Genomic DNA, 18,955 nt, shown 5'->3' on the forward strand with positions numbered 1-18,955 from the left:
GGTTGGGGGTGGACCATGTTGCCCTGGGTTGAGAACACTGGTCTGAACCCCTCCTTCAAGAAGCCAAACCTTAGAATCCTGTTACTGTTTGGCATTAATGAATGTGCTGGAGATCTTTCCTTTTTATATTTTAAAAGATTTTATTTATTTTTAGACAGAAGGGAAGGGCGGGAGAAGAGAGGGGGAGAAACATCAATATGTGGTTGCCTCTTGCATGGCCCCACCGGGAACCTGACTGGCAACCCAGGCATGTACCCTGACTGGGAATTGAACCAGCGACCCTTTGGTTCGCAGGCTGGAGCTCAACCCACTGAGCCACACCAGCCAGGGCTGAGGTCTTTCTTTAATGATAGTTCCACCCTAGACTTTGACCAGCCTCGGCTGCATTGCTGTCAGACCTTGAGATGTCCCCACCCCATGAGCCTTCTTCCCTCGCTACAGAAATGAGCGTGCACCGAGGCAGGGGACAGAACGACCCACCACTATGGTACATCCCATGCTGTTCACCACTTATAATCATGGTGGGCCTACTATGTGCCAGCTTGGAGATGGCACGAGGAGGGTGGGGTGGGGAGAGGAATGAGATGTCACATCTACCTTCAAGGTGCTGTCTGTAGGGGAGCCAGATATGGAAGCAAATAACTAGAGTGCACTGAATTATGGGCAGATGTTCATGGAGAAGTGTGTGAAATGAAAATAAAAACTATTAAAAATGGTATGCACTGTTGACCAGAGTTTTTTAAATGTACACATTTGGAAAGGGTTGTATCAAAATGTTATAGAAGTTGGTTGTCTGTAGGTCGTGACCCTGCAGAAGGATGCTGGACCCCTGTCCTGGAGGGAGGACCTGGAGGAGGGAGGGAGGGAGGGAGGGAGGACACTCTGCCTGGAGGATCATGGGCTCTCCCATTGCTTCTCTTCTCTTCCATAATACAACAGTAACACTAGTAAGAGCCAGTATTACTAAACACTTATATAACCTAAGCACTGTTGCTAAGCGCATTCTATAACTCAGTTAACCTCACAACAACTGTAAAAGGCCTTATTCCAGTGCTTATTTCTCATTGCTTCTCCAAATGTGGCCGTGGACCCCTGCATCACCAGCCCTGGAGGGTGGGCAGACCTGTGCAGATGAGGCTGCACTGAGGGCAATGTTTTTCTTTCTTTACAGGTCGACCACTGTTCTTTATCTGTGCAGGGGGTATTCTGCACGTGGACCTGGAAAATTCAGACCGATATGGATTTTGACATCTCCTCTCCCCACCTTCACTCCCTACCCCTCACTTATTAGCTGTGGGACTCTAGGCAAGGCATTTGTCTCAGCCTTGATGATTTTGCTGAGTGACAATTAAACAAGAAAAACAAATACAATGTTGTATGTCGACTGTAATTGAAAAATGAACTGGGCTTGGCTGGGTCTTGAGCCAAGTCACATCTGGCCCCTGCCTTCAGAGATGTCGCTGCCATCGACTAAGGAGATTCACAAATAGAGCCATTGTAATTCCAGAGTACATCCTACCTTCTCTGTGGGGGCATCCCTGGTGTGGCTGAGGGGACTCAGGCCCTGTCCCCTGCCTTATGGGAGCAGCAGGAAAAGACCTGGGCTGGTCTGGGAATGGGCTCCCTCTGGCACACACGAACTGAAGGTTTAACCAGCCTGAGACTTTGTCCAGCCTTTGCACGTGCTACCCCTCTAGCCTGGCTGCTCTGCCCCATTCCTGCTTGTCTAAGACAACTCGGGTGTCCTCCCATAGAAGACTTCACACGCGCGTGCGCACGCGTGTGAGCGCGCACGCACGGCTGACCCTCCTTCCAGGTGCCCAAATCACCTGACCACAAAAACTGCTCTTAGCCTGTACTCGTTAAATGGCCCAGCCCTTACTTAACCTGGACTACTTAACTCATTCAGTCCTCACAGACTTGTGAGCTGGGATCTTCAGCCCTCCTTCGATTCAGAGAAGTCAGGGCACTCATCACGCGGGAGGCCCTGCTCTCTCGCAGGCCCCCTGCTCCCTGGCCTCTCACCAGCTGCGGGTAGGAACCGGGGGTAGGAGTTGGGGAAGCACTTAAATGCGGGCCACTATTTCTGAGTGTGCCTTCCTCCTCTGCAGGTGAGGTCTTGGGGGTCTGCACCGGCTTGCTCTCAGATTGACCTCGGTGAGAAGAAAAAGCCAGTTACGTAAACGGAATGTGAAGGAAAACAAAGGCCTGCGACTTTCCCGCGTTGGGCCCCAGATTTCGTGCTGAGAAACGGGAGTGAGGCGGCCCGGGCTCCGGAACCCCAGATCGCTCTCTGACTGAGCGTCGACGGCTCTCGGAGGAGCTGGTCTCCCTTCCCAAGCCCGCCCCAGGCGATTCCCGACAGTTCCAGGACCGCGGTCCCGCCGCTCCGGGGTTGGGAAATCCTAAGCCCCGCCGGCCCCGCTCGTGCTGTCACTTTAAGGTCGGGCGGGGCCGGCGGGGCGGTGGCGGGGCACCTGGAGCCGCCCGCAGCTGGTCCCCGGAGCCTCTGCCGGACCCCGCCTCCCGCGAGGACGCGGATCCCAGAGCCGGAGCCCCGAGGGCCAAGCCGGGGCTGGGGCCTGGGCAGGGGTCGGTCACCACGCGGGTCGAGGGCGAAGACCAGGCTCCGCGCGCCCTCGGGGGCCCGCTCCCGCTCCCGCGGGGTGGCAGAGCTGTTTCGGGGCGCGCAGCACCGGGACCGCGCCCGCCGGGTGAAGTCGGGCTCCGCGCCTCCGCTCCGGGTGCCGGGCGGCGGGAGCGGACAGGACGGACGGGACGGACGGCGACTGGCGGGCAGGAGATCTTCGAGATCCAGGGACGAGACTCGAGCCCGACCTTAGCGTTTTTTGTGGGGCGAGGAGAGTGGCGCTAGGAGACCAAAGCCAGGGCCGCCCGCTAACGGCCGGAGTCCTCTGCAGACCCGAAGGACGCCGCCCCCAGGTTCGCGCCGCTCTGCGGTCCCACAGCCACCACGCCTTTCCGCCCGCCAGGCTCCCCGCGCCTGGACCGCGCCTGACTGCCTGCCGCGCCATGGCTGCGCCCCAGGTGGGTACAAGCTTCCTCCTCCTGACGACCACCCGCCTGAACCCTTTCCCTTTCCCTTGACCACGGAGGCGTGGTGGGCAGTCTGCACACTCACGTCTCTTCCTGTGTTTTAACTCTGAGTGGCCTTGGGCCGTGGGGCTCAGGGCCTCAGTTTACCCGGTGGAGATAGTTTGGACCACTTCTTGTTCGGAGGAGATGGTTCAGTTCCTTACAGAAAACTGGCACCTGCATTAGCTGGTGTGGCTCAGTGGATTGAGCGCAGGCCTGCGAACCAAAGGATCGCTGGAGGCCTGCGGATCAAAGGATCACTGGCTCTATTCCCAGTCAGGGCACATGCCTGGGTTGCAGGCCAGGGGATGTAGGAGAGGCAACTACACATTGATGTTTCTCTCCCTTTTTCCCTCCCGTCCCCTTTCTCTAAAAATAAATAAAATCTTAACATAAAAATTAATAAAATCTTAACAAAGAAAACTGGCACCTAAAGTTCACTTGCTGGTAGAACACAACGCAGTGTTGGGTGGATCTCACGGAGGAGGGAAGGGAGGCCCAGAGAAGCTAGGTAATGTGCCCAGTGTCAGTCAGAGCCAAGGTCCATCCTCAGTCCAGCTTGGCCGGTGTCACTGTGCTTCACTTATAGCTTGCCATCTTGGCATCTCACCTTCACAACTTGCTCCTCCCTGGAAGGTGGGAATTTGAGGTCGGAGATCAAGCCTCCTGATCAAGGTCATAGAGCTGACAAATAGAATGGCCAAGGTTCCAAAGGGCAATAGATCAGATGCAGGGAAAGGCCTCCTTTGGCTGGTGGGACGTGGGAGGTGGGGGTGGTGGCTGCAGAAAAGCTTCTGGGAGGATGAGGTGTTGCGCTGGGTCTTGAAAGGGTGGGGCTGTGACATGAAGCCCTGGATGGGGGCAGAGGGCTCCCCAGGCTGAGAGAGCAACATACTTTAGGCCCCCAGGTGGCAGGAGTTTGGATGAGTGTGTGTGGGAGGGAGTGTGAGGGAGATGAGGGTGGTGAGGGTGGTGAGGATGAGGGCGGGGGGCAGGCCCTGTCTGAGTGCCAGGGTCAGGAGTGGGCCTTCTCCCTCCAGGGCATGGAGCTCTTGCTTCTTCCCCATCAGGGTACCGGGCATACAGGTGAGAGGTGAAAGGTGAGTAAGCTGCCCGAAGACCCCTCTCTGAAGCAGGTCAGGGGAATCTTGAGCCAGGACACCCTGCTGCTGATAATCAGAGCTCTGATCTGTAATGATAATGAAAACCACCGCACAGCAACAGAGCAGGCTGTCCCTCATCCGGTGGACACTGACGCCCTCCATCCCCTGGGATGGCAGGTTAGCATGTGGCCTGCCTGCCCGCAGTAGGATCCACGTGGCAGGGGGGACACCCACACAGAGGGAGGTGACCACGCCTGTGAAGGAGGTGACCACGCCTGTCTGAGGAGGACACCGCATTCTGGAGAGTGCAGACTGCCGGTGCCAAAGACTTGCAGACACCTCTCTTCACAGCACGGTCTCAACTTTACATACTACAAATACAGAGAGATCTAGCTGTGCACACACGGGGATTTGTGTCACACTAGACCTGGGTTCAAATTTGGCATTGACCTCGGACACACTCACTCTCATAGCCTCATGTCCTTGGGACATATTGCTGCTGTGAGGATTAAGTGAGGGGACACCTGTAAAGTGCTTGGTGTGGTGTCCGGCCCGTGTCAATGCCCAGCACTCAGCTGCAGCCACCAGCACCGTGCATGTGGGCCGGGGGAGAGATGGAACATTCACTCAGGGATCAGCTCATCTGAGCAGCAGGCTGAACGAGAATTTCTGTTTTGCACTTTTATACCCTTCTGTGGTTTGCTCCTCTTCCGACAGTAAAAAGCATCATAAGTTACCTTATGCAGGAGTGAGTTCTTCAAGCATTGAGAAACCCAGTTGCACCTGAGTGTGGGAAAAGTCCCTCACCTTTCTGGCTCCTGTCTCCTTATTTGCAAAGCAGGAGTTTTTTCCCTGCCCTGGTGTGGGGGGTCAGATGAGATACTGGGTGTGAAGGGCAGCTGTTAAGAGCCCTAATATACAGTCCAGGGCTTACGATGATTGATTTGCTGGATATTTTTTTCAAGTCACTTTCTCCAGCTTTTCCTCTTGACAGCCTCTCCTAGCTGCCTAACTTTGGTGGGGGGTAGTCAGGTTCTTTGTCTCCCCCCATAAACATGCCTTGAGCTGGCGACAGGAAGGAGACACTTGCCCCAAAGACACATTTGTGGGAAGAGAACTGCAGGTACTTTACAAATGGTGTGTTTCTATATACTTTTGGTGGTCTGGGGGCTCAGAAGAATTGGGGCCCACTCCTAGAGCACTGTGTTACATGCATAGATTCTCTCTCATGTGCACACACACACATCATGTGTCCACACACACATTTTCTTTTTGATAACATGGGTGGAATTATTTCTTAACCACACACATTTTAAAATACATTTGGGAACAGGCCCTTTAAAAAAATAATGTACTTTAGATTAACTGATATAGAGTATTATATTAGTTTCAGGTGTACATAATTATTCACCATTTACATGCCTTATAAAGTGATCAACACAATAAATCTAGTAACCCTCTGCCACTGTGCAGAGTTTATTTGATGCTATTGACTCTGTTCACTGTGCTGTACTTTACATCCCGGTGACATGTGTTGTAACTGGAAGTTTGTACTCTTGCTTCCCTTCCCCTTTCCCACCCCTTCCCCCACCCCTCTGGTGGGAACACGCCCTTTTGAAATCTCATGCTTTACCGACTGTATCTTGAACATTGTGCATGCCCCCTGCTCCCCTAGGAGCATGCCTTTGAATGGCTGCACAGCCAGGCATTGTTCTGGTGCTGGGCAAGCTCCCATTCGGAAGGTGTTTCTGGTCATTGTAGTCTCTCTGGGGTCTGTGAGCTCCCCACTTCTGTGGCTCAGCTTTGGAAGGGGAGATCATGCTGTGCTACATTCTCCTAGTAGCCTGACAGAGCACCTGCTCTTCATGTAGATGAGGCCACAGGCCCAGAGAAGCTGAGAGCCTTACCCCAGGACACAGCTGGTGAGCTGCAGGGTGGGCCCAATACCAGGCCTCTGCTTCCTGGCCGGTGCAGAAGCAGCTGGAATCCTGAGGAATCCACACCTCCCCCAACCTCTCCCAGTGGTGAGGCAGGCTTTTCACACAACAAGCATTTGGCCAGCAACACTTTTTCCCTCATTTAAGGGAATTGCTTTAACAAATGTTTATTTAGCAGCTATTATGTGCTAGGCACTGGGGATAGAGCAGTGAACAGGGCCAATACAGACAGCAAAGGAGCAGTTAACCACAGACAGGCAAGTACTGTGGGCCAATAAGGCTGAGGGGACTGAATGCTTACAGTGTCTCGGGTGGCGGCCGAGCTGAGCCTCGAGGGGTGATAATGGCCAGTTGCCAGGCAGCGGGAACAGCGCGTGTTTCAGCTGCTTCCTGTCCCCGAGGTCTAGGGCCAGGTTTCGCCCCAGTGTGGTTGTTTTTCCTGTGCATTTTTTCTTTACCTGACTGAGATAACACTATATGCGTAATTAGGTATACTAGGTTGAAAAAAGTAAGATATTAAAAACATTCCCTCCTTTTGTTAAACATTGTGCTGGGCTTGATATTTGAAGGAAGACATTAATAGTCCCTGTAGGGGTTATGCTGCGGTTTGCTCATCATTTCCCTGCAGCTGTACATTTTGGCTCTTTCCAAGTTAGGGTCATCATACATAAGGCCAGAGTGAGCATTTTGTTTGCACAGCTTTGCTCCATGTCATGAACTGTACTTTCGGGCCGCTCCGTACCCCCCTCACACTTGCTCCTGCACCTGTCCTGGGTTTCGGTGTCTTCCTCTGTCAGTGGAGATGACAGGTTAGACCTCTTAAGATTGTGACTGGGTGAGGTGAGGCAATGAGTGACCAGCCAGCCCTGATTCTGGCAGGCCTGGGGCACCCTCCCAGCCTGTGGTGGACGCAGTGGGGAGGCTTATCCCCACCAGGCAGATGAGGCCTCTGAGGCCTGGAGGGGGCCCAGGGTGACCCTAGCCACACTTGCCGAACTCCTCCTCAACCCCTGGTGTAGTGCTCGGAACTTCAGAACAGCCCTGCAAAGTTAGCAGCAGCATCTCCATTTCTCAGATGAGGAAACTGAGGCAGAGAACTCAGATGGCCTCTCCAAGGTTGCATGGTGACCTCAGGTGGGGGAGAGCTAAGACCAGGTCTCCAGTACTCAGCAGGCCTCTTACATGTCCACTTTTCTTCTTCCGTGTCTAGAACTGTGACAGAAACCAAGTGGCCTCCACCCTCCGCTACTGCATGATGGTCGGCGGCATGGCGGCTCTGGTGGCCGGGACACTCTGCTTCGCTTGGTGGAATGAAGGGGACACTGCCAATCAAGCCAGCCAGCCGGCCCCACCCACTGGGCATCCCACACCCGAGTCCCCCAGGCCCTTGCTGAGGTCCATCAGCTTCTCCTGTTGCGGGGCAGGTGGCTTGCTGCTGCTCCTTGGCCTGCTGTGGTCCTGCAAGGCCAGCATCTGGGCATGACCCCGGTGGGACCCGTATCACCTCTCCAGAGACCTGTACTACCTCACTGTGGAGCCCGAGGAGAAGGAGAGCTGCAGGTTGGCGGGGAAGGGTAGGGGTGGCAGGTTGGGGCCATAGGTGGGGTACCATGACATCATCACGTATTTGCTCAGCCAACTCTCATGAGTTCCTCCTCTGGCCCAGGCTTTTTCTATGCCCTGGGGGCTTGAAAGCTCATCAGCATGGTCCTGGAGCAGTTTAAAGCAAGCTGCTCATGACTACTCTGCTCATGACAGACCAGAGTAGTTAGAGCTTTGAGAGAGGCTTAGACAAAGTTGTGTGGAGATGTGGAGAAATCCAGGTAGGCTTCTTGGAAGAGGTGGAAGCTGAGCTCAGCATGGTATGGAGGCGAGGGCATAGGAGTTAAGAGCCCAGGCACAGGAGTTGGACTGACTGGGATCCTCTACTGGTTCTATCACTAACTAGCAGTAGAACTTCAAGTAGATCATGCAACCCCACTGAGCCTCAGCTTGCTCATAAAACAGGAACAATAAGAACAGCAACAATAACAGCAAATACTTGTATAGGACTTATCATGGTCCAGACACTGATTCAAGTGCTTTTCTCATATTTACTCCTTTAATCCTGACAGCAGCCCTCTGAAGCAGGTATGGTTATCAACTCTGTCTACAGATGAGGAAACTGAGGCACCAGGATGTTAGGTAATTTGCCCAAGGACACCCAGGTGGTGTATGTCAGGGCCAGGGTCTGGGCCCAGAGTCTATGCTGTCATCCACTCCCTGGCTCATGGGACACGGAGCATTCAGGGAGATGACATGCATGTAGAACTTAGCTTCATGCCTGGCATATGGCAGGTGCTCAGTAAAGGCCCACTTTTCCTCAGGGGGCTAAGGAGGCAGGAGGAGGTTTAGGTGGGCAGAGGAGCATGTGCAATGGCTCGGGGGTGGGATGGGGTGGAGACAAAGTCTTGCACTGGACAACATTTCTCAACCTTAGTTTTAATTTTTACTCCCTCGAAGGAGGCTCTTAGGCATTTTTTTCTTAATCTCCCCCATGAGATTTAAATACCACAGATATACTACATATTTGTTTATGTACTGCATGTGTACCTGTGCTTTATGTCACCAACATTCCAAGAACCACTTTTTGCCCCGTGAGAAAGTGCATCATGCCCACAATGATGCATTTGTTCATTCAGCCAAGCACTGGGCGCACCGGCATGGCAGGGGCCCCTGTTGCCCTCGACGGAAGAAGAGGCTGGGGTTATACGACTGAACAGTGGCAGAGCCTGCTGGCTGCAAAGCTCGCGTTCTCCGACACCACTCTGTACGGTTGGCTGTGTGAGGGGCTAAGCCAGATGTCTGTGTGCTGGCCTGGGACTTGCACCTTCTCCCTTCAGTTAAAGGGGAACCTGCATTCCGAGTTAAGGAATGTAACAGGTTACGTTCCCTCTACTGGCTTGTGAATCCTTCAAGTCGTAGAGACAGAGAGGTATCCAACAGAGGCCACTTACTCCGGTGGTCGGGCCTTGGTTTGACCCAGTGATTAGAGGGAAGGGCAGGGCCTTGGGAAGTCTCTGGCCAAACTCTTCACTTTTCAGATGAGAAGCCTGGGTCTCGGAGGGACCAGTGACCTGCCTGGTCACACAGTGAGTCAGTGGTCAGCTGGAACCAGGCCCAGCCTAGGGCACTCTGGCCCTGTGCCTGTCCCTCCCCAGCCTGGGTGGCCGGAATGTACAGGGGGAGTGTTGTCTGTACACACAGCCGTGTTGACCCAACAGGGTCCGGGCTGCAGCTATGGGGGGGGGGGGGCACTCAGCTCCCCACCCCCCAGCTGGGCCAGGAGGCTGCAGAGTGCTCCCAGTTTGGAGACCCAGGTCTATGATTCAGAACTGGGGGCTGGGTGTCAGGGAGGCTGCTTCTGCTGATGGCTCCTCACTGTCCCTGGGGCTGACTCAGCTCTGCCCTGCTGCCCATGAGACCAGCGTCTGGCCCACAGCAGGCCTCTGTGCTGCTCCGGTCCCAGGCTCCTCACTCCCCGCCAGTCCCCAGCTGTGCGTAAACCCAGGTTGGAGAGTCCTTCTGGGCTGATGGCCGGACCTCACTTTCTCCAGTTATTTGCCATTTCACACATTTAACCATATTTCCCGAGCACCTACTGTGTGCCTGTGCTGGGCACTGACAACACAGCACTGGACAAAAGCAGATAAAACCCTGCCCTCTGGGGGCCCCCATCTGATGTGTGAGCCCCTAAATAAGGTGGCTAGACAGGCCCTCGGGGCCTCCTCCATCAGGGGGTACAGCAGGAAAAGCATGGTTCTATCCAGACACGAGTCTCTGCCATTCCTTTGGTAGGCTGTGTGTCCTTGAGGATGTTACTCAGGCTCTTTGAGCGGCATCTAATTCCTCACCGGGCAGCGGGGGGTGGCAGACCCCTCCCCAGGACCGAAGTTGGGCTCAGATGGGGTGGCGGGTGGGGAGGTGCGTGCACTGCAAAGTCCGAGCACCGTGCTCCACGGCCTCCATGCGTCGTTGTGCCCACTGACTGGTTTGAGCCTCACTGCGCACGAGTGGGGTAGCATGCGAGGTGGGTGTAGGGTCAGGCCCGCTTTCACAGGTGAGACCGCTGCAATGTGGAGAGATCGGGGCAGGGTGGGGAAAGTGTGTGAGGTGGGGTGTAGTCGGACAGAGCTGGGGCTTTGCTGCTTGGTTGAGGGGTGGCTTTCACTCACCTGTATGTGCTGTGGCTGAGAGAGGCTGCCCCAGCGTTGTCACGCATGTGAAATAGGTTAGGGGGCTTGAATGTTGGGCAAGTGGTGTTTCGTGCCCGCCCCTTCCCCTCTTCCGACCATGTTTGCCTGCCTCAGCCGAGGGTGGAGGAGAACACGCCCAGAACACACCATGAACAGAGCCTCCTCCCGGTGGTCCCCAAGTCCCAACCTTCTGGACCACGACAGTGGAGACTTGGGGCGGGGCGGGCCCAGCCGGCCCAGCGGGTGGCACGTGAGCCACTCACATCTGCCCTTTGAGCAAACGTCCTGCTGTGGGGTCAGCCCACCTCTGTCCTGCCCTGCCAGCTGTTCTCAGCTGGCATGGCCCCTAGCATGCCCGACACCTGTGTCCTGTCTCCAGGGCTTGGAGAAGTGGGAGAGGCAGAGGTGTGGCTGAGAAGTGAGCAGGGCAGGAGATTTGGGGCTCTGGATGCCTTATTACCTACATTTTCCTGAGTGTTATCAAAGCTTTTACCATTTTTCCCTGCCCTGAATCTACACAATGAAAATTATTACCTCCGTTTTACAGATAAGGAGGAAGAGGCTCAGAGGGGGCCGTGAACACAGTCTAGGTCACACAGCAATAGAGCCGGGCTGGCCTGCCTCCAGGAGCGGTAACCTTTGCCTGCTCTCACCTGCAGAGGTTGCTGGAGTGCAAAGAAGGATGAGGTCGCCTGGCAGCATCCTCAGCTGAGGGCTGCTGGGCTCACTTCCGGAGGAGGTGGAGGGTCTCTGAGAGAGGTCTGCAAGAGCACTGGGTGGGGCGTGCCAGACTTGGCTCCTGGCTGACGGCCTCCATCAGAGTGGCCCATGGGCTCGGAGGCAGTCCCAGACTCCCCCAAACCTGCTTCATGACTCTGTCTGTGGCTGGAGCAGCAAGCCTGCCTCCTGGTGGGCTGCTGTGAGGGCTGCGGTGGGCTTGGCCTGAGAGGACACTTTGCCTAGAAACAGGCCATGTCCCCAGCAGGTGATGGGTCACATGAGGGGCACCAGTAGGCTCTCAGCATGGTGCCCCCACTAGGCCCTGGAGCACAGTCCTCTCCACTTCTTCTTCTGTCCCCTGGGCCAGCCTCTGCCATCAGCTGCTCCCCGTCTGCACAGGCAGGCCCACTGGTGTGGACTGAACTGCTTCCCCACCAGCTCCAAACTGATGACTGTGGGTTGGTGACAGCCTCCCGGAGCCCCTGTAGGGCTTGCCATGCGGGAGCTGTGTGATGAGTTTTGCTCCTGACACCCCCTCCTCCAGGAGACCTTTGAGACTTTGTGACTGGCTGCCGTGTACAGAGCACGGGTTAAGTGCACCCCTGCATGATCTCACTTAATCTGCGCATAGTTCTGTGGGGCAGGGGCCATCGTCATCCCCATCCACAGTGGGGGAAACTGAGGCCCAGATTAATGGAGTTACTGACCTTGATCTCCCACCAGGAATGTGCAGAGCAGGGGGTTGAACCAGCCAGTGAGTGCCCAGACTCTAACCAGCCCTCGAGCAACTTGGGGTGGGAGGGGACCTTCAAGACCTAATCACCCCCCTGCCCCCCCCCCCCCCCCCCCCCCCGCCTTTCTGACAGTATCATCCCCAAAGCAGAAGCAGCCCACACCTAGGATCACTGACACTCCCATCCCCACAGGGTCCTAAGAGGAGAAGAGTAGGGGACTCCCCAGAGGTTACCCGCTGGGGACCTGAGAAGGACGGAGTGCCAGTATCATTCCCATCATCACTGGTGTGCATGGGGTGGGGGACCTGTCCTTGGAATCTAGCTGCAGAGCGTGGTCAGAAGAGCCTCAGGGACCTGGTCTCTGTCTCAAGTGCCTGCAGGGTGGTTCGTTTAAGGCCGTTCGGGGCCAACCTCAGGGAGCCAGGCCATTCGGCGGTAGGTGTGGTTGACCTTATCTCCGGAGGTGTACACACAGCGGGCTCACCTGGCGGACTCAGCCCATCAGGGCTTCAGGCACCCAGATGGGCAGCAGAAACAAGGCCTTCTGTCCTGCTCTGAGCGTCCACAACTGTGGCTCTTGTAGGAGATATTCCAGCAAGCTGGGAGCCGTTCTGCCCACGGACCATCACTCCGTCTCTCAACAACGCCCGCAAACATCTGCGTGCCGCCCTGTGGCACTCAAATCAGTCCCTGCCCAGAGGACAACCAGGCGGGGTTGGTGGGGTGGCAGGGCCCGGAGCAGGGAGCGGGAGATTTGCCTGCGGAGGTCCAGTCAGGACAGCTTCTCCGAGGGGTCTCAAGGGTCAAGTTGGGACTGACCAGCAGGGAAGGGGGAGGGAGTGAGTAGGACTCCCCCTGCAGAAAGAACGAGGAGGCATGGTGAACACGTGCAGGGAGGGGTGGGTGCCGGGACGGGAGAGCTGAGGTTGGGAGGCGCAGCTCATGCCAAGCTCCAAGTGTGTATATGGGACCCCAGGGGCCTGCAAGAATACAGGCCAGTGCATGCAGCCTTCCCTGCCCCAGCCCTTACCACTCTGTCCCTGGCATGCAGTTGGTTTTGCCCTTGCCCCTGCTAACTGCATCTCTTCCCTCTTCTTGTAGGACCCCAAAACTGGTTGCCATCCCCACTTACGAGGAGGCTGTGCACTGCCCACTGGTTGAGGGGCCCCTGGCACCTCCTGCATACCCCGAGGAGGAAGACCTGATGCACAGTGCCTCCTGGGCTGCCCTGCTTGGGACACAGTCCGTCTCGCCTCCACCCGTCTATGAGTGCTCCATCCTTGCTGCGGAAGCCGTCCCTGGAGAGAAAGTATCTGGCACTGCCTAGCCAGTTCAGGCTGCAGTTAGGAGGAAGTTAAAGGTCCCCACCAGGCTCTGAATCCAGAGACAAATCCTGAGCTTCTTCTAAGGTCCAACACAGCGCCTGGTTCACAGTAGGCACTCAACGGATGTTTGTTTCTCAGTACTGTTTTACTTATCTATTGCTGTGTAACAAATAGCTTGAAATAAACCCATTTTATTATCTCTCCTGACTTTCTGGGTTGCCCAGGTCCAGCTGGGTGTTCTTCTTCTTCTTTTTTAAAGGATTTGTTTATTTTTAGATAGAGGGGAAGGGACGGAGAGAGGGAGAGAAATGTAAGTATGTGGTTGTCTCTTGTGTGTCCCCTACTGGAGACCTGGCCTGCAAACCCAGGCTTGTGCCCTGAGTGGGAATTGAACCAGTGATCCTTTGGTTTGCAGGCCAGCATTCAATCCACTGAGCCACACCAGCCAGGGCTGGGTGGTTCTTCTGCCCCATATGATGTTTGTGGGGCTGCAGCCTCAGGGGCCTGGCTGGGCCAGAGCATGCAAGACGGTGCAGCCATGTGGCTGGCAGTTAGAGCTGGCTGTCAGCTGGGAGGTTTTATTGTGCAGATGAGAACATGGGTCCTGAGGCAGAGCAGGGACTGGCCAAGGTCACACACTCAGTTTATAACCAGAAAACATGCACTCTGCATTCAGACCACTTGCGCCTGGGTTACACCGAGCACCAGCTGATTGACCCAAGATAAGTAATTTTACCTCTTTCAGCCTCAGTGTCCTCATCTATAAACTGGGAATTGGGAATCACAGTGGCACCAGCCCCTACCGCAGAGAGCTGAGCTGTGAGGATGAAATGAGATGAAAGCAGCTGACACTGGAAGCTCACATTGCCCGTGCAGGCTCAGTGCTGAAGCATCACATAATAAATGCAGATTCCTGAGCCCAGTGGCAGGCGTCTATTAAGTATGCACTGATTGTCGGAGTTTGTTAGCAGAGGTAACAAGTGCAAGTTCACCAAGTGCAAATCCAGTTCTGCTCCCATGTCTCCTGTGACAGGGAGCTGGCTCCCTCTCCTTCCTTTCCAGATATGGCAGCAACGTCTGCTTTCTGTCCAGCTATGTTCTGCGACCCTACATCTCTACACCACCCATTCACAGATGTGAAAACCAGCTCAGAGAGGTTAAGTAACTTTTCCAGGAGCACACAGCAAGCAGGGGTTCAAAGTCCTGGGGCTCAGTCAGCTGGGTAAGGGTGGCATTCTCTGAGGGCCTACTGTACGCTGGGCCAGGCCCACGGCCATGGTTTTATGTCCTCAAGCCTGCTCTGCTGCAGGTGATGCTCCCATTTAACAGGCGTGGAAACTGAGCCTCGGTGAGGTAAAATCACAAGGAATAAAGGCAGAGCCTGTATTTTCATTCAGGCCTGGCTGGGCTCCTGGCTGGGATCCCCCGACTTACACCTGGACAATCTCAGTAGCTGCCCGTCCAGTCCCCCTGCTTCTTCCAGTGCCCCCTGCAGTCCCTTCTCAGCTACGTGTGGCCCAATCAAACCCAGGGAGATGACGTCCCTCCTGGGCTCAGAGCCCCGAGTGGCTCCCAGCTCAGTCTGAATAACGAAATCTTTTACAGTGGGGTGGATGGGGGCCAGGGCATCAGCCCCCCACCCCTGCCCCTCCACCCCGGCTCTCTACTGCAGTCAGTCCCAATGTGGGCCTTTGCACTTACTTTCCCTCTGTCCCTCCTCCCTAGGGCCCACTCCTCACCTCCCCGCACCTGCGCGCTATCCCTCCTCCTGCTGCTGCCCTTGACCCCTCTGTTTAAAACAGTCCCACCCAGCCCCCCACACTCCTGGCCTCCCTCCTGCCCTATTTAAAATCATCCCTGACATTTCTGGATTTCTGGGTGTGATTCCCTTCACCCCCAAATTGTAGAGCTTCCCCTCCTTCTTCACACATCTAGTACCTTTTCTTATTGCATGCTGGCATCTCCAGGGCTACATTTTTAGCTGTCTGGACCTGGTTGTCTTTAAAGAATACTGAAATTTAGCCTGGCTGGTGTAGCTCAGTGGATTGAGTGCGGGCTGTGAACCAAAGTATTGCAGGTTTGATTCCCAGTCAGGGTACATTCCTGGATTGCAGGCCATGACCCCCAGCAACCACACATTGATGTTTCTCTCTCTCTCTCTCTCTCTCTCCCCCCGTCTCTCCCTCCCTTCCCTCTCTAAAAATAAATAAATAAAATCTTAAAAAAAAGAATACTGAAATTTGTTTAGGTAGGTACTTACTATCAGCTTGCCACTTTAAATGCTTGCTTTTAAACTTTGTTAAGACAGGTTTGGGCCCTGGCCAGTGTGGCTCAGTTGGTTAGACATTGCCCCACAAAGTAAAAGGTTGTCAGATCAGTCCCTGGTCAGGGCAAATGCCTGAGTTACAGGCCTGGTCGCAGGTTGGGGTGTGTATGAGAGGCAACCAATCAATGTTTCTCTCTCATGTCAATGTTTCTCTCCCTTTCTTTTTCTCTCCCTGTCCCTCTCTGTAAAAATAAATAAAATCTTTAAAAAGAAAGATAGGTTTGGGACAGCTTTTGCTCCAGGACTAGTTCAGCTCTAAGACTAGGGGGTGGTCCTTCTGAGAACTCTACTGAATGTCCCTGGTATTCAGGGAGGTTCCTCTGCTTGGGCTACAAGTATCCCCCCAGGGATTATTTAGCTTGCAGTCCTGGCATTTGCCTGGCCCTGCAGGGTGTCATCTGGCAATATGTAGGTGAGTATTCGGTACCAGACTGATGAGATCTCAATGTAGATTTCCAGATATGTTCTCTGTGCTTTAAACCCAGGTCGCCACCGCTTCCTCAAATTTCAGTCTTGAATCTACTCCATGTATCGAGACTGTGGTGGGCTCTGACACTGGCACTCTGCAAGCCTGGTGCTCTGCACTCTGCACTCTGACAAATGCCCCCACGCAGACAACGCGGATGCTCCCAGGGCTCACCTCATCTGTTTTTCTTCTCAGAAACCCTTTTCCTTCTCAGAAACCCTCAGAATCAGCATCCTGCATTGTCTGTTACACACTGTCTAAAATCAGTTGTTTGTCTTAACTCACCCAGCTTTCCAGTTCTGTGTGGTAGAAGGGAAATTTCTGTACCAGTATTACAAGTTAAAGTATGAATTTTAAAGCCAGGATTTCTTTCTTCTTTTAACCACTGCAGTTTTTAGTTTCCAAGGGTAAAAGTGAAATGAAGGCAGCTGTGGGCTGGGATTAACGACTTCGGTGCAGGTCGCACACCTGCTTCCAACTTGCAGCACGAAGGTCGGCAGACCCCGTTTCTTCTCGGACTTTCACAGCCAATAGAGTTAAATGCAACCCTATTCTCCCTACCTCTCAGGCATTCCAGAATAAGCAAACGAAAACAAGACCAAACCAAACTACATAAGGATGGGGTTATAAAAGCTGGCATTTCCAAAACCTCTCTGGGCCATCTTCCAGTTCATACTGTAAAGTATTCAGGGGCCTGAAATGAGAGGATAAGAGTGATGCTGTTTCACCGTCTCTGCTCCTGCCACTGAATGCCATCCTACCACTGGGAGCCAGGAACTGTGTAAGACTTGTACATGAATTAACTCTCCAAACCCTCCTAACTGCCCGGTGGGATCCCCTCATTTCTCGCATGAGAATGAGACACAGAGATTAAGCAGCTTGCAGAGGGTCATCCAGCTCAGTGGCCGTGGTAGAATCCGGGCTGACTTGAACCACGCTGTGTGCTGCAGGAGCCACGCTCTTAACCGCTCTGTGCCTGCTTGGAAACTATCGACCTGCACCAACTACTGCTGCTGGAGAGTCATTGTCTTTAACTCTAAATCATCCTTGGAATCCCTTCCGCAGGCCCTGTTTGCTTAGTCAGCCTGACTGCCATGTGGGGCAGGAAGACTGGGTTAGAGTTGGAAGTGTGATTCCTGAGAAAACACACCACCAGGGTGGCAGGTAGTAGAAGATGAGGTATGGCAAGAACTACCTAGGAAATCAGGTCTGAGCGGAGCCCCAAGGATCCAGCAGGGGAGTCACTGGGGTTTACTGAGCTTCTCCTATCTGGAGGAACCTTGTAAATCTCCTCCTACTCTAACATCTGGTTGGGTGAGATCACCCCAAGCAAATGCAAAGTGTTACTCTTTCCTCAACCTGGGCCCCTGGCATTAGCAAGTAGGCAGCAAGCTTTGGGACTGAAGTAACACATGGCTACTACTGAGAACTTGCTAGATCATTGGCCACAGGCAACTGAAATAGTAACTAGATCACCAGAGCTCCTTGTCAAATACTTATGGGCCGAGGCTCCGTTTCATCTGATGAAAGTCCTTCAGGATCCCCATCAGGTCTTCAGAGCTGCTGGCCTTGGACAGAGGGACACATTCATCTGCTTCAGATGAGCTGCAGGCAGCTTTGCGCTCTGGTTTGCGACATTCAGGGCTGGCAGGACAAAGCAGGGGGCTGAGGGAAGCTCAGGGACCTCCACCTTGGTCTCCCGGTGATGTCACTAATGACAAAGGAAGCTGTAGAGTGGCATGAGGACCCAAACAAGGTAAAGGGGAAGAGGCATTTGAACTTCCTGGAGATAAGAAATCTGACGTTGATGAAGCCAAGGTTTAAAGAGAAAACAGGAGGCCTGGATGGACACTGGGGCTAGAATACAGCAGGAACCTCTTCTCACAAGCACTGCCTACCAAATGTTCATTTCCTGGGCTGACACCAGGACATCCTGGAAGAACCCAGGATGGTATCTATAGCCTGGAAGAAGGTTCCTCCACTACCCTTCCCTCTCAGGATTTCAAGTAGATGTGGAAGCACCGGCTCTTCCAGGGTTCCAGGAGAGCAGAACCCCTCGCCCCCCAGTAAAGGCCTTGGCTCCTAAAAGCTCCCATTCTGCCAGTGAGCTACGGAGCATCAGCCCTGTTTAGACTGAAACAACGACAGAACCAAGGCCCAAATTTGTGCTTTTCTCTAATCAGGCCAGTGCTTCTGACGACCCTCCTTTGGACGCTCTCTGTGAATGGAAGAAGTGTTCTGCAGCAAAAACAGAATGGCGAACTTCCGGTCAAGATGGTGGTGTGGGCAGACATGGCTGCCTCCTCCCACAACCACAGCAAAAGCACAACTGAAGTATAGAAGACCACCACTCAGACCTGTCAGAAATCGAGTTCAATGGAAGTCTGACCACTACGAAATTAAAGAAACCACAGCCATCCAGACTGGCAGGAGGGGTGGAGACGTGGAACGGGCTGGTCCCACATCCACGTGTGGTGGGTAAAAATTTGGGGGGGATCTCTGGAGTGAGGAGTCCCAGCCCCACAGCAGGTCCCCCAGCTCAGGGTTCCATTGCCAGGAAGATAAGTCCCCACAACTCCTGGCTGCAAAAACCAGCAGGAATTGAGTCAGTGGAAGGAACTTCTGGAGTCCTAAGCAGTTCCTCTTAAAGAATCCACATATGGAAACACCATCTCAGACTCACTCCCTCTGAGCTCTAGCACTGGGGTAGTAACTTGAAAGGCACCCGGTGGCATATAGGGAGAAACAAATTTCTGGCATCAAGGTGAGCTGAGGACATTTTCCCTTTCCTGAATGTTCCCCACAGAGACAGCAGGCTGGTGCCACATCTGAGACTCCAACAACCTGGCCAGTACTGCTTGCCCTGCCCTGGAGATCCCCACCCACCTTACAGGCCCACCCAAGCTACTTTTCCATGTGAATGGCTGGTCTTGGCTCAGGCTTTATAATGTCCTAAGTCCTCTCAAATAACCAACAGCTGGGCTCAGTGAGCCCCAGGCCCAGCAGTAGCAGC

At 54.2% G+C, this 18,955-nt stretch overlaps 1 protein-coding gene across 1 annotated transcript; it reads left to right on the forward strand.

The window, feature by feature from the left end:
* Nucleotides 1-2,538: 2,538 nt before the first annotated feature.
* TMEM61 (transmembrane protein 61) lies at nucleotides 2,539-13,358 on the forward strand. The gene is given in 3 exon segments (XM_028512640.2): nucleotides 2,539-3,048; nucleotides 7,347-7,696; nucleotides 12,927-13,358. Coding segments are annotated over 3 exon segments (591 nt in total). The 5' UTR covers nucleotides 2,539-3,033; the 3' UTR covers nucleotides 13,153-13,358.
* Nucleotides 13,359-18,955: the final 5,597 nt, after the last annotated feature.

The sequence above is a fragment of the Phyllostomus discolor genome, chromosome 5 (assembly GCF_004126475.2).
Source record: "Phyllostomus discolor isolate MPI-MPIP mPhyDis1 chromosome 5, mPhyDis1.pri.v3, whole genome shotgun sequence".
Lineage (NCBI taxonomy): Eukaryota > Metazoa > Chordata > Mammalia > Chiroptera > Phyllostomidae > Phyllostomus > Phyllostomus discolor.